Raw genomic sequence first — 16,653 nt, forward strand, 5'->3', positions numbered from 1 at the left:
TTGAAATTTCCCAATTCTTAATAAATATAATGCCGACTCTTTGGAAGCAATTTAAATTATTTTAGATAAATAATAATTATTATGTATACCTACCAAGTAAACAATAATCATTCCTATAAAAACGCAAAATATTTTATATAATGCATAATTGAACGATCTATAAGTTATCTTATCATTGTACTATAATACCTACCTTATTAAAATTAATTACTTATGTTGCAATAATTATATGCGTATTTTATACATAATAATAAAATCCTAATTTCTTAGGTGAATATTTTGTTCAGTTCAAAATAAATATCCACTTTAGAGTAAACGATAAAATCATTTGCAAAAATATATTTTCATGTAAAAAAACAGATAAATAGGGATTAATCGTTTTTCTGGCAATTCTATCGCAAACACCTTTCCATAGACTAAGGTCGGGGTGGAGGAGTATTGCATTTTTGTAACGTACGTCGCAGACCAAGTGTTTACTTGGGCATGTCAGTGACCGAATTGCAGAAATGCTACTCTGTTAAAAATAAATATAATTGTATTATAAAACGATGTAACAGGGTTTAATCAGTTTGCCTCCATCAAAGTTATTAATACAAACAAATTAATTCAACTGAATATCGATGAGTAATATTAAACTGAGTAGAATAATATGTATGTGTAGATAGAGTAATAGGTAATGATGTAGATTTAAAATATTGGATGAAAATCGACTCAATTTAATTCCCTACAATAAAATCCGAATGGACAAAATAACAAAAATCATTACTGTATTTTTAATCGTACTAAAATATAAATTATAGTCATAATATTCATTTATTATTCAATAATTGATTAAAATTATTCGCCACGTCTTACTAGCTAAATGCAAAATTACCCGCGAAAAATATTAGCTAAGTTCATGTAGGTAAGTATTATTTTAATAATAAACTATTCATGCAATGTGAAAACACATTTGTAGGTACTTAAATTTTACTGGTTTCTTTGTGGTTTTGTATTGAATAAAATAAACTTTTAGGACTGACTTAAAATAATAGTATTATTGCAGAAGTGTAGTCATTACCTAGTTATTATTAATTGAATGAAACAAACCGATATAGTGAAACATGCTAAAATAAATAATTAATACCTAGGCAGTTATATTGTTGACCATCAGTAGGTAGAACGTTTATTTAGACTTAAATCACGAACAGCCCACATTATTTTCTTCCTATCAATCGTTTTGAGTGCATCTTATTAGTGCTCCATAAGCTATTATTATGTAGCTTGAAAATATAGCTTTCGAAAAATAATGATCAACTTCTCATAAAGATATGAGATCACTTTTATGGGCATGACCAGCCACACGCCGTATGAGATTTTGGCATAATTTAATACCTACCTACCTATAATAATATGATATTTGCATCTTTTAATATGATTAGTGTATGAGACCTTTTTAAACAACCTACCGCTAAAAGCTCACTAATAAATTATATATTTTTCACACAACATAATAAACAGGGGCGTAGTAGGTACCCTTGCACGTAATGTATGTGGCGTGGTTCACGCGGGCGGCCAGGCCAAAAGGAGGTACCTAATAATTGTTATTTTTATTTTAAGCAGATTAATTTGTCGACGAATTTTACATAATGTAGGTATGCGTAATGTGATGGTGATAAATAAGTTTTTTTTTATTTATTTTTTATTTTTAATGGTTAACTTTAACTTACTTACTCTACCTCTTACGACGGCCATGTCCCTAAAAATATCATTACCTACAATAATATTGACGTATTTAACGTTCTTTGGTAATACTAGAGATATGGGTATTGTAACATTATAGCTACCAGTGGCGTGCGGTCCATAGATGCTGTAGATGCAAAGCACCCCTGAAATAATCGATTTGTTGGTATATTAGGTATATTGTACAATTATATATCACGTAAGAATATACCAAGTTCCCATACCGAAATACCATACACCACAAGGCATCATTTATGTCTAGAGAATTTATTTATTTAACAGAATCCTTGTAAGCACAAGTCACCGCACGCCACTGATATGCCAGTACCTATTGTATACATTAGGTATTACAGTCATTCAAGTGAATTCGTTTTTAAAGATTTTTTTGTGCTAGGAGGTACCTACTTGGGCTAATATATTTAATACATGTGAGTAACCACCTATTCACTTATTGGTGTTAATTAATTATGTAACAAAGTATGTAGGTATAATAGGTAATCGCTGCCGTTATTTTTTTATATTACATTATAATCGTAGTTATTACGGTCAATACTGTCACCAATCTCATAATTTTCAAAAAATCAACAATAATTAAGCTAGAAATGCCGATTCACTCCATTTTAAATATTTACCAGACACAGTAAGTTAGAAAACCATCGTAGGTAGTCATTTTCTACTAATTATTTGATATCGCATAATAATTTTAACTTTACCGCTAACGGCATCTAGGGTTAAATGCCTTCACTGTATAAAGGTTTTATTTCCTCATATTTACATTGCCGGATATTACCAAAGACTATAGAAGATAGCATTATTAATCCCGTCGATGTTTATGGTTAATCAATCTTTTCAACTTGCAACACAAAATTCCATGCCGCACTGTCAAAATTGCAACGTGAGCCAGTCAATATTGCATCATAAATAAGGCTTTAAAAGGACAAGGTTTGTTAATTAAGAGAATAAATGAGAAGAAAAACCCATTTCGAGCACCCGCTACACCTGTTTATCTGTAATATTATGTTCTGGAAATCAGAACAGATTTGACTTTGTCGTCGGTGTATTCGTATTTTACAACTGTAAACTTTCTTTATTCGCTGGAAATGCCTGATCATCCGCTAGGTTACTAAAATACAAACCTGTTAAATCACATTAAGGATTGCTTTTCATCCGTCCTTTTTATTTAGTTATTTTTATGCTCAGGTTAGGTATTCGAGTTCTCAAATGTCAAAGAACGCTTCACAGTAGCCCGATAGAGAAAACACCCTGCTTTTTTATTCCCGGATAACTAACATAGATATTTTATCGATTTATTATTATGTTTATGAGGGCTAAAATCACTGTTAATATTGTGAATTTATTCGATAACTTTTTATAACCTGTCCAACTATCACTATAAATATGCTATTTAAATTCTTAAGTAGGTAGGTACCTACATAATAATATATTAAAAAAAAAAATAATCTCAGCACTCAACACAGGTTTTCTGTTATTTGAATACCTATAGAATGTGGTGAAATAGTTTGAGAGAATGACCTGCATTTTGTAAAAAGTATTCAATAAATTTTGACTTCTCAAATATGTATTTTTTTTTTTTTTTGACCATATCCGATCCTAATAGGATCATATGGGCCTCCACAGAGTGGAGGTTTGTATTAACAGATTTTTTTTTACGAGAAATGGATGTAAGCCACTTGCTCAACCTATTAGGTTCATACTCTGAATCATACACAAATTGAAAAACAATATGTGTACTTGCCAGACCCGGGATTCGAACCTGGGATCCTTGACACTATAGACGGCGCTTAACGCTTTCGCTGCTGAATAGATAATGAGATTTTAATTGCCCCCTTTAAAATGCACGTTAATTACATCGATCGGCCGCCTGGTCATTACGCACCGTGTGCGTCTTCCGCGTCCAAAGTATTAAGCGGCAAATATGTATAAATGTCATAAAATACGTCTGTTGATCAACCCATCGAAGACAGATGATTAAAATGGGAAAAATTTTAAACCAGCAGCCAGATTTAATTTTGTAGTAAATTTTACAGGAGTACTAAAACAGCTAGGTACAACTTTTATATTACCTATATAAATTTAAATTCATCTTTTTAAATATGTAAGTAAATTTGTATGGATTCAAGAAATATCTAAATGTAAAAAATATAACATTTTTACCAAGGACGACGCCGATTGTCCAGAATCACTTGGTCAACAGCGGCGCCGATTGTCTCCAATGGGTTAAGCACTCTTGCAAAATCAGAAAATTATAAATCCTTAATTTGTTAAATTGTATTGAAGTTTCTCGCAACTAAAATCGCTTCCAAAATAAAATTTTACCCATAATAACTCTTATCATTGCACAAAAAAGCCCCGAAACATATTTAGCATTACCTATTCAAACATCGATTTTCAATAATTATTATTTCAAGATGTCTCGCTTGTAAATATTTCAAACAGTGTGTTGATTCGTGGATTCATGAATTCCTCGCTTTTTAATGATGTGAATTCAATGTGGATAGACATGACTTACATCAAGCTTATTGCATCGTTTTCTCTCGTTCGGCGCTACTCTGACTATGACTTATGTCAAAACAATCGAACTTTACGATGATGTATGTTTTCAACAATTTTTTTTAATGTAACTTTTGTTATATTGGCATATCGCAGACCAATTCTACAACAAGTTAAAACATGGATGGTCTCTCATGGTTGTCGAATGTTCTTGTTAAGCACTCATTATTTACCGCGTTGAAGCGCATTATACTTTTAAAATCAATATTAATCTTTTGTTTATTTCTGATGGTTTTTTTTTCTGTTTCCAGATGCCGCTTACTTGTAGGTTTTACAAGGAGAAATATCCTGAAGTGGAAGATGTAGTGATGATCAATGTGCGCTCCATCGCGGAGATGGGCGCCTACGTCCATTTACTTGAGTACAACAATAAAGAGGGCATGATCCTGCTTTCTGAATTGTCCCGAAGACGTATCAGATCTATTAATAAATTAATCCGAGTCGGCAAAACAGAACCCGTCGTTGTAATCAGAGTAGACAAAGAAAAAGGTTTTTATAATATCCATTTTAAATATATTTTGGTACAAGTCAGTTTACCAGAAACCAAGCGAGAACAGCGGCAATTTTCATTGCCATTTTCAGCAATAATTCATGAATTCAAGAATTTTAATCTAACATAACCTAACTTAATAAATAATCTAGTTTATCGGCTATTTTCGAAATTTGTTTGCCGCTGGCTTCAACTAAACAGATTGAAACTAAACATTACAAATATTTTACATTCGATTCGCAGAGTCATAGGTAGGATGATAGCTCAATTAGAAGAGCTGTCACTCGGGACAGTGTAAAGATGTGAGGTTCGAGTTCCATTTATCAGTCGACCTTTTTCTAGGATTGGATTTCTAATTAAATATTATTTTTCCATGAACAGGTTACATAGATCTTTCCAAACGACGTGTGTCAGCCGAGGATGTAGAAAAATGCAACGAGCGCTACGCTAAAGCGAAGGCGGTCAATTCCATTCTTCGCCATGTCGCTGAGCTATTACACTACTCTTCTGACGAACAACTTGAGGATCTGTACGAGAGAACTGCATGGCATTTTGAAGAAAAATACAAGAGCAATAAAGCGTATGCTTACGACTTCTTCAAGCAGGCAGTTTTGTAAGCTTATAAATATGTACTTCTTAATGTCACTGTAATAGAAAGTTGTATATAAGTAATAAATTTTTATGTAGAAGAATGGTTAAGTTTCCGTTTACACCGCATATAAGTTGGAAAAAAATATGTAGTTAAATATAGATGTAAACTAAAGTATGTAATCATATCCAACGAAAAGTCAGTCAGATAGAGTTACTGACAGTATTCATACAGTAGTCTCAAAAATTTCTTTTGATCCCTCTCCACCATACGGCTGTACTTCAACTGATGCGATGCCCAGACAATAGGCCCAGTCTCAAGTATGTTCCGAACTGATAAACTTGTAATACCATAACATCCGAAAAGACCGGGAGTATGTAAGACGAAGCCCAACATTTGTAGTGCCTTGTTACAAATGGTAGCTACCAAACGTCAGCTTACTGTCAACCGTAATACAATGTATGCAATGCAGTTTTATAAATAAATCGTCGTAATTATCTAAGGCGCCCATAATTTAATGGTAAAACATACTGGCGCGAATCCAGCAGATACAGGTTCAAGTCCCGTCGGGCGTCGTATTTTTTTCTACATAAACAATTTTTTTAGCGTGTATATGCACGAGATGTTTTCATATTATGTATATTTAGGGATTATTTGTTGCACCATTTTGTTGTCAGTGTATACCATTGGGGAGTGTGCATAGTGCCTGAAAATGCCGAAAGGCACAGCCCAGGCCGTAAAAAACAACTCGAATGGAATAGTGCAAAACTTAATCAATTTGAATTTAAATTCCATGTAGTAGCCTCCTTCGGTCATAGTATTAAAATTGTTTTCAATAAACGCAAACTATATTAGTGATTTCAACCGCTTAAGTTTGTTCTTTCCTTCTATAGGGATCCATCCATTCTGGCGGAATGTGGTTTAGATGAAGAAACGAAACAGGTTCTCCTCAACAACATTAAGAGAAAGCTGACATCGCAAGCAGTCAAGATCCGAGCTGACATTGAGTGCGCCTGTTACGAGTATGAGGGAATCGACGCTGTCAAGACTGCGTTAAAGGCAGGGCTCACTCTCTCCACTGAAGAGATACCCATCAAGATCAATTTGATAGCACCCCCATTGTATGGTAAGAATTTCAACCAATCTGTGTATTATATAGTTATAGATTATAGATACTGAAAGTTGTCAAGTACCAATAATTCCTTATAAATACTTTATAAATGCTTTCATCGACCACATTAAACAGTAGCGCAATAATGTCTATCAATAATAAATTTTGATACATAGCAACGCCATAAAATATTTCGAAGTATGCATGTCACCTTTGTTTATTATACGTTAACACACAAATAATTTTGTTGACAATTTGGAGTTATCAAAATGAAGTGCCACATAATAATATCGATAAAATAAATGTTACAATAAACCAATTATGTACAAGATTAACAATAAATTATGGCTTCTCAAATTATTGGGTAAGTATATATATGCATTATCAGCAAGTATTTTAATAAAAAATCAAGCAAGTATTTTATTAAAAAGGTGGGAACTATTTAATATGAACAGCAAGTAAAAAATGATTATTGGTAAGTATTATAATATCACAATGGAAGTATTTAAATTATTATAGGGAATTATTTAAATAATTGCCGGGAATTATTTAAATAATTAATGGTAAGTATTAATATCAATTTGTCAGAATAAAATCTATTTTGGACAGATTTTTTCTTTTACTGAAATAACTTATTTAGTAGCTTACTTATTATGATAAAATTACCCATTTAGTGTAGCAGACAGTGTTGCCAACTAAAATTTTAAAAGTTCAGTAGATTTTTTCTTCAAAATATCAGTAGATTGACAAAAATGTATGAAATTCAACGATTGTGTTTGTTGAAAGCGTGCATATTGACATAATCTTACTAGTGTCTTTTAAAAAATCATATAAAAAGTGACTTTTATTCATCACAAATATCATTTCTTCTTTTCCTGAAAAAAATTTCAGTAGATCTACTGAAATTTCAGTAGACATGGCAACACTGGTAGCAGTATTTGTGTATCTATAAAATGGCTCAATGATGCAATGTGAGTCTCCTAAGCAAGCTTCTAGTGCCTTTAAGATACTATTTCATTTTAAGTTGTAGGTAGCTGTTAGGCATACACTCTTGATCTAATCGCACTTCAAAGATATATGTAACCTTACCTTGTGAGATTCAAACCCTTAATCTCTACTTCATTGCGGAGTTAAATACAATTGTAGTGTCTATTATATATATTTTCAACTTTGCAATAATAACAAGACATACTTCAGACTTGTATAGTGTTTATTACATATTATTTTCAATATCAGAATTAAATAATAAGACAGACTTCAGTTGTTTACAATAAATATATTTCTTATGTTCATAAATTCACAATAATAATCAATAGTAACCAACATACGACAGAATAAGACGTTTCCTTCAATTACGTATCAATTACATACAACCTATTACAAAAAACAACCGATATCGATCAATGTGAATGATTGAAAATGATAATCTAGAATAGACATCCCTCGAATAAACAATGGGAAACAAATTATTTACAGTCAAACGATAACATAAAAATCTTTTCCTTCAATTACATACAACCTGTTACTAAAGACGACAAATGTGAATGATTGAAAATGATAATCTAGGATACACATCCCTCGAACAATGGGAAACAAATTATTTACAGTCTAACGATAACATAAAAATTGTGTCCTTCAATTACATACAACCTGTTACTAAAGACGACCAATGTGAATGATTGAAAATGATAATCTAGGATACACATCCCTCGAACAATGGGAAACAAATTATTTACAGTCTAACGATAACATAAAAATTTTATCCTTCAATTACATACAACTTATTACTAAAGACGACCAATGTGAATGATTGAAAATGATAATCTAGGATACACATCCCTCGAACAATGGGAAACAAATTATTTACAGTCTAACGATAACATAAAAATTTTATCCTTCAATTACATACAACTTATTACTAAAGACGACCAATGTGAATGATTGAAAATGATAATCTAGGATACACATCCCTCGAACAATGGGAAACAAATTATTTACAGTCTAACGATAACATAAAAATTTTGTCCTTCAATTACATACAACTTATTACTAAAGACGACCAATGTGAATGATTGAAAATGATAATCTAGGATACACATCCCTCGAACAATGGGAAACAAATTATTTACAGTCTAACGATAACATAAAAACTTATAATAATTTAATACTACACAACTAAAAACTTTTTAATGCTATTAATCGACTAAAAGCGCACGGGTTGCCAATTTTGGCCTTCCTCTTTGTCTTTTTTTTCCGATGGGGATTTTTTTTGCAGCTGGTGGAGGTTTCGCATATTTTAGGCGTATAGCCAAACCAATTAAATGTTTGCAAACATACTCTTTAAAATATGTTGGGCAAGTGCATCTCCCATTCATCCAATCTTCCCCAATGGGCACTTCGACGACCCACACCTTAAATGCCATTTTCCGGAACTCTTCGAATGTTGTCCATAACATCTCAGTAACACCAGAAATCTCTTCTGATGTCGCCTGTGTCGCTCCAGCCGACGGACAGAAATACTGGACAATATCCTGCGATGAAGATTTTATTGTGACTCTAATGTCCGATTTTGCCCATTGGTATGCGTCAGTCCAGTGTTTTAGCCCAATTGTTGTGTTGGAGTGGAATATTTTTGTTCCCAGAAAATAGTCTTTCGACCATTTTTCGGTTGTCTGAAGGCTCAATTCAAGAAATCGCGCTACAGGCAACCTTTCTCGGAAAGTTTCTTCTCGTTTGATGTTTAAATTGAATGCCTCCAATGCATTATTAGTGGATGGAGTTCGCTCAGCAAAGCCTTCGTACCAATTCTGGTGCGTTGTCAGCCATTGCGAATTAATATAGGTAACAAAATTTATTTGACCCATATCATTCCACTTCTTTGTGAAGAGCGGCACTGCACTTTCAAATACTTTCTTCGAAGGCGCCAACTGCAGCGTGTCTATATCTGCCATCACCTCCACCCTATATCGTGTATCAACCAAGGACTCAACTTTTTTCAGAGTATTTCTGCGCATGTGGGCCCAACACATTATCTGCAATTTATTAGAACCAAAAACGTCTCTAAACGCATTGCGTATAGCACTCGACGCATCTGATACGAAATAATTCGGGTCAATCACTTCATTAACATTACCCACACCAGTGACCAGGGCTTGGAAAATAAATTTAAAATCCGCCGTTTGCTCATGAGAGCAGACTGCCATGCCAGTGACATTAAAGTGCCGATCGGAATCCGTGCACCCTACTATCAAGACAGGCATGCCTTCCCACACTAATTTATATGTGGCATCCGCATGGATATTTTTTGCTAGAATCGCATTTTTCAAAAGGCGATTCGTCGATATGTATACACCAAATTCAGATGAATCATCTGCACCGGCATATTTTATCCGATGTGCGACAACGTACGCCGAATCCTCGCATTCCGGTATTGTTGAATGATCCAAACACCACTGTTCTAGTTCTCCAAGACTGATTTGACTTGGTCCATAGACATCCTTGTTTAATCGTACCAGGTAATTTGCTAACTGTGTTTTCTTTAGATGGAATCCTTTTTCCATAAGTATCTGCATCATTCGTTTAGGCTTTACTTTTAAATCAAATAGAGCTTTAACTTCCAATTTGACGTCATCCGACAACCTTACAGGGGCCAACTCTTCAGCATTATCATGTGAATGGGGATCAGTTGTTTTAAATAGATAGACATCATCACTTTTGCAGTCAAAAAATAAATAAATTGCAGCATCACATTGCTGAGCCCTTTTTTTAACTGCCTTACAGCGGAAATATATTTTTGTTCCTTGGTTAGTTTTATTCCTGTAGTGGAAGCTCCAAATACTCTCTTCTTTTACTGAGTTCTCAGCATCTTCCTTTGATTTATACACTGTCGCCATCTCCCAAGTTCTCTCCCTTTTTCTTCTTCGATTAACACTGTTGAATGCCGGATTCAAGGCGAAATCTTCTAACGAGTCATCGGACACATACATCTCCAAGTACGCTTCCATTCTTGAAGGTGTACAAACTGAAAATAAAAGAAAAAAATAATAATATTAGGTATGTCTCAATGTATCAAATTTTGATGAATATGTCAGAAACTTACATAAATTTAAAAAAAAAACATTACTATCATACGTGACGATGGTGATGTGGCGATAGTTTGGATCTGAGACTTTTAAATACCCACTAAGTAAAGCAACACTGTACATTTTTCTTTACTAAATGTCATGCATGAGCTTTCCTACCATCACTTGAGCTCATGTGATATGATAAAAGTATGTTTCTGGCGTATTGACATGTAAACATGGCGGGTATTTACATGGCTAAAAATCACCATATAGGTGTGCATTGTAATGTTTGTATCATTACGAAAACAGTTTACTATAAGAAATTCTTTACATCAAGTAGTAGGTGTGTGATTTTCACACATTTTAGAGGTAGGCCACCACAAAATTTTTGTAATCAGCTGTCAGGTCTCATCAAAAAAGGCATTTAAAACAAACAAACACAAACTACAGAGATTATTTAGTTTTTTTAAGTGTATGTATATTATTTGTACTTCCCTATACCATTATGAATATTCCATTCTCAGTATAAAATTAAATTAGGTGCAGTAATTGCATTATAAACGGCACATACGTGCTACATTCCTTCAGTTAATGGGATAACGACAAAAGAGAGTGAAAGACAACACATTAGTGGCGATCACATTCACTTAAAACATCCATCGGGCAATTATGGAACAATAGTGGAAAATAAAGGAACATTATTTTGTAGCGTAAGTTTGCTATACTGTGGTATTAATTGATATAAGAATCAAAATTAATTGTACATACCTCTTTGTAGTAGACAATGCTTCGATTGGTGCTCGATTTAGTACCGCACTCAACTTGCCACGTGCTTGAATATGAAATATATTGCCACGTGATATTATGTAGTATATCTAAGTATTTTACTCAGCAATCAAAATAATTGACAACACGACACGTCGCTAGCAGGATTGTAAAAGGAAAGAAAGAATTTGAAATCGAAAGGAGTGCGTAGGACAAAAACGGTTAGCTTGTAAACAAACAAACAGTGTCGCCAGGCTATTGAAAATTCTCGTTGGATTTCAAACATGTTGATATTTTACTCTCCGAGTTGTCAGAATTCGTCCGTCAATCACTACGTAAATTCGATTTGTCGTTAATACGCAATCATTCGGAACGAAAAAAAAATGTTATTGTTTTAAAATAAATATTGATTAATTTGTTAATTCAAACATTAGAAAATGAGAGATTTATCAATTATTTTATTTATTTGTATTTATGAAATTCATAAAAGAAAACATTTGTGTTGTTTTTATTGTTATATTATTTTATGCAAGTCTACATATTATAAAATGAATAACACAAAATTTTAGGATTATCGGAAGACATTCCGATAATCGCAACATTTGACTTTTGACAGCTCGACTTTTTTATTCGTTCGTTGATCAGTATCAGAGCATAGACAAATCGGACGATATATTGTCCTCAGACTTTTGGCTCGCCAATGGAGCGCTGGCAATAAATTTCATGGTCTTGTATTACATACTATAATAAATTGACAATATTAAATTACTATCTGATTCTGCATTTACACTAATAGTAAAAATAATAATATACATATATAAATAATTAATATACTTATAGGGTTTCCATGGAAATAAGCCGAACCGAATGGTTTATGACGGTCTCACCTTACGCCGAAACCGTTTATTGCCGTAATAAAACTTGTCGAGTGTTCACCCACTTAGCTTCGAATTTGTATATACGGGCGCCGCCTTGTTCCATTATGCTCTATTCAAATAACCGTGTTTGTACATGCGCGCCTATTTGAAACAAGTATTCCTTATATTAAAACAGAAAAATATTTTTTCTCTATGGTCAGTTTTTGATGTCTATGGGCACTTAACTGTCAAATAAATTACAATTTCTCACATTTTGCCGCTAGATATCCCTAGTGGTCTATATATTTTGAACTCGCTATTACATTTACTTTCATATTATTTCTTTTATTTTTCGATTAATGCTACATTATGGCCGGATAATCCGAATGCCGAATAAACGTTATTGAATAAATAATCATTACAATATAAACAAATGAAAGTAAATGGTTATCGTGATAGTATACCTACCTACCATATAATTATTATGCATAAATCGATTCCAGCATAATCATGTGAATTGAGTTGTTCAAAATATTATATTACTTGTATTTATTTGATTTCATGAATCTGCGTTTGATGTGTATTTACTAACGAGACTCCTAAATTTGAAAGCGTCGCCTCTTTTACGAAATTTGCGGCATTGTAGATTAGCTTTATCTACGAAAGCAAAGTTTACTACCTATAAATAAAGCATTCATGATTGAATAAAATAAGCACCAATTATAGAATCAATTGTAAAATAGATAGTACCATTAGACAATAATCAAAATAATACACTGAATCATAATGAAATACGGAAGAAAACAAGAACCTATGACAATTATCAACAAACGCGGGCTGTCAGTTGCGATCTGTCAAAAATGGACTCTGCCAAATTTAGCAATCGGTTTCGCTAAACTTATGGTAGAGGGGCATTAGGTGTTCGGGTTCGGCGAGATGCTTATGTACTAAATTTGGATGAACGCAATTATACGGGCGTATTATATATCTGGCGTAAAATCGCATTCGAAAATTTTGGATGAACACCCTATTAGATACTTAAATTAGTAATTTTAAAAGACGTCAAAAAAAACCTTTTTTGTAGTGATGAGTCCAAAACATGTGAAATTGTAAAAAATCCACGAACCCTAACTAATTAATTTAGCATACAATTTTAATTAAGTTAAATTTAATATCATACTATCAATTATTGTTGTTCCCAAACTGAGATTCATTTTTTTTATAAAATTAGACAATACTTTGTTATAAAAATGTAGGTACTTAGTTTAAAAAAATTATTAATATGATTTCTGTAATATTTGTAGTACCTACCTAGATTACCTATATTTTTGATCAATTATTAATTTAATCTTTGAGGTTATTCACATTTGTTGTATGAAATGTCTATCTAGATCTTTTTTCTGCACTTGTGCGACTTCTTAGTTGATCTTCTTTTAATAATAATGTAATCATAAATAGTTAGTTCTTACCGATATTCATGAATGCATAGACTAATATACTTTATATGCGATAATGGTAACCCTAAAATGCCGTACGCCCCATTGAATGTTTTTTACTTTTCATGCTATCAAAATAATAATGGATGTTGGTTTTATCTATTGGCCCATGTCATTTAAATAATGATCATTTATTTTTACTACTGATTTTTAAATATTATTTCTTGCTGTACGAATATTTTACATTCAACGTTAAAACTGGCGGGCTTATACCGATACTTTGAATTAAATACTTACCATTCATTTAAAATTCTGACAGTTGTTATTTAAAAACTTTTCAAAATTGTCTATTAATACTTGCTTCAAAAATGCACGCCATAAATTATTACAGACTGCTAGATTTTTTTTTATTCAGTAATATTACAAGTGCCTTCCCTGCAGATTTAGTGTGATTAATATGCTTTCAGAGAGTTTTAAATTGTGACCACAGATGGTTGCTAAATTTATTTGATTCATAGATGGCATCAGGATTTTTTAGCGCTCAATTAGAGTTATTTTCTTTTGATCATTGTTACGTTATTAGACCTTTTGTGCAATTGTATATTACCTGCCACCAGTAATTAATGGTTTGAATTATTTTACCTCATCTTATAGAAATGTTTTTGGATAAAATGATACCAATATTTTATATTAGTTATTTTGATAAATAGCTTAACCGGTTCTATGCCTTCAGCGAGTTTTCTCGCTCTATGAAGCTGTGATTGACAGGCTGCACTTACAAATTTCGCGAGTTATCTCGTCCGACTTTAAACTCAAATTACTAGCCACTGTCGATTGATTTGCATAATCTAAAAAATTAAACACACAGTTTGAATAATTATGAAATACTAAACCACAAAATATCAATATTACAGCAATTTTAGTAAGAGCTTCGCTCTATATTCAACGTGTGTCGTTGAAAATCTGTGGCTTGCAGATACTGCCATAGTAATATCGTGATGCATAGAAGAGGTTAAAGGAGATTTTCAAAGATGGCATACTTAACTAAATTTTAACTAAGGTGATGGTTTTAGGGTCTTTCAATTTAATTTTGAATAAAAAATAATTATAGTTAAATTATTTTGTATTTACAGTAATGACGACGTCCACTCCGGAGAAGGCGGAAGGACTAAAAGCGTTACAGGATGCGATAGACAAAGTGAGAGAGACAATCCTTTCGATGAAAGGAGTCTTCAACGTGCAGATGGGGCCTAAGGTGGTCACCGCAATGGACGAGGCGGAGCTCGCTCGCCAGATGCAGAGGGCCGAGGCGGAGAACGCCGAAGTCGCTGGAGACTCGGGGGAGGAAGAAGAGGAGGGTATGGGTGGGCCAGCCGAGATCAGTGGAGACGAAGAGGGGGATAAGGGAACAAAGGAGAACGGGGAGGCTTCCGATGATGAATAAGCTTCAAATCTGTAACTCCTATAAGAATTTAGTAATGATAATTTTTTTATAATCACAATATCATTAATTCATTAACTCAAGTCTGTCGTTCTAACTTTGGCCAAAGTTGTTTACTTTACATACCTAATACATATTATATACTGATTATGTAGGATGTCGTTTTATTTAGAAATGTTTTGCTTTATCAACTCATTTCTGAAATTATTTATAACATTTTCATCATTTGAAGCTATCTTTCAATAACATGAAATGTGTTAAATATTATCAGATTTTTTAAACTGGGTTTCTTAAGAATAACCTCATCCTCACTGAAACATAATATAGGAGACTATTAAAGTCTAATTACACCAGCTTCAATGATCCACGTTGATCGCCGTGAACAATCATCGAATTCAAATAGCTATTAGATGGAACGATTCAGCTACCAACTTGATCATTCGATTTGATTGGTTCATAATATATGCTCAGTTATCAGTATTAACAATTATAAGTAAACCAGCAAATATTTATTGGTCAGCTTGGTGGCAACACTAAACAGTTCCCTCTTATTAGGTTCGTATCATTGAAACTGAATCAAACAAACCAAACGAACGGTTGGATTCGTTAGGTTTCGTACCGTTTGGCAGAATGTCCACAGGAACGCATTTCGCGTTTGACAGATCGTCATTAGTCTATGAACTGTCAGAAGTGGTTTGATGTTTCATGTCATACCATTTCTGATGGTCCGACAACGGTTTGATTTTCAATGATACACTGAACCAAACGTCAAATCTCAAACCATTTCCGGTGTACTTTCTACTCTTACAATTTGTACGTATATTGTCTATGGTTTGGTTTGATTTGTTTGATTCGGTTTCAATGATACGAACCTATTATGTTGTTACTTTAAATGTCAATGAAAATTATTTGATAAAGTTGCAACTAATTGTATTTACTACAATAATATTTTTGTATCTTATTATTATCTTCAAATAATGAGTATAGTCAGGTAATCTTCAATATATAAACATCAAATTTGCGTCATGTCAAAAGCAAGACAGAGGCCACACCACATGCGATGCTACCCTATTCGGAAGCTCATGCTTAATTTGGATATTTTCGTACATCGGTAATCTTCGACCCAACTGTCACAGGTTGCGAGTGAGTCAAGCACTGAGAATTATTCCATTTTGGTTACAACTCCAGGGAACAATCCAAAGTGACATTTCACGATCTGTGGCTATTGGTGTGAAAATCTGCCAATACAATTTGAGCTTTAGAAAATTTCACATAGGTATTTTAGACATAGTATCAGGTAATTTTAGCTTCCATTGTCTGGCTTATTGATATGACGTGATATACAGTCAAATGATGTATTCGCTATTATTGTGCAGCTAACTTCATGAATTCCAAACTGACAGTGGTCAATGTACGTCTTCACTAGCGACAGTGAATTAAAATCTTAATGTTTACCTCTTATTTATTCATTTAAAAATGAAGGTCTGTAATTAATTTTACTTGCGGTATGCCTAGCATATTTGTCGTATATTTATTGGTATTAAAGAAATAATGAGAAAGGGCCCAGAGTAGTAATCTAGTCTTAGTTTTTCACGGATTAGGCAAGC

At 33.1% G+C, this 16,653-nt stretch overlaps 2 protein-coding genes across 2 annotated transcripts; one reads left to right on the plus strand and one right to left on the minus strand.

The window, feature by feature from the left end:
- Positions 1 to 2,600: 2,600 nt before the first annotated feature.
- On the plus strand, positions 2,601 to 15,200 carry eIF2alpha (eukaryotic translation initiation factor 2 subunit alpha). Its single transcript, XM_085961032.1, has 5 exons — positions 2,601 to 2,664; positions 4,545 to 4,782; positions 5,165 to 5,396; positions 6,266 to 6,498; positions 14,739 to 15,200. The coding sequence occupies exons 2-5, from the start codon at positions 4,545 to 4,547 to the stop codon at positions 15,047 to 15,049; spliced, it is 1,014 nt and encodes a 337-aa protein (XP_085817158.1). The 5' UTR covers positions 2,601 to 2,664; the 3' UTR covers positions 15,050 to 15,200.
- LOC147077965 (uncharacterized) lies at positions 7,742 to 10,501 on the minus strand. The gene is made up of 2 exons (XM_085961031.1): positions 8,134 to 10,501; positions 7,742 to 8,002 (listed from the first exon to the last, which is right to left on the minus strand). The coding sequence occupies exon 1, from the start codon at positions 10,485 to 10,487 to the stop codon at positions 8,679 to 8,681; it is 1,809 nt and encodes a 602-aa protein (XP_085817157.1). The 5' UTR covers positions 10,488 to 10,501; the 3' UTR covers positions 7,742 to 8,002; positions 8,134 to 8,678.
- Positions 15,201 to 16,653: the final 1,453 nt, after the last annotated feature.

The sequence above is a fragment of the Rhyacophila brunnea genome, unplaced genomic scaffold (genome assembly GCF_057557595.1).
Source record: "Rhyacophila brunnea isolate RB1 unplaced genomic scaffold, BYU_Rbru_1.0 scaffold_12, whole genome shotgun sequence".
NCBI lineage: Eukaryota > Metazoa > Arthropoda > Insecta > Trichoptera > Rhyacophilidae > Rhyacophila > Rhyacophila brunnea.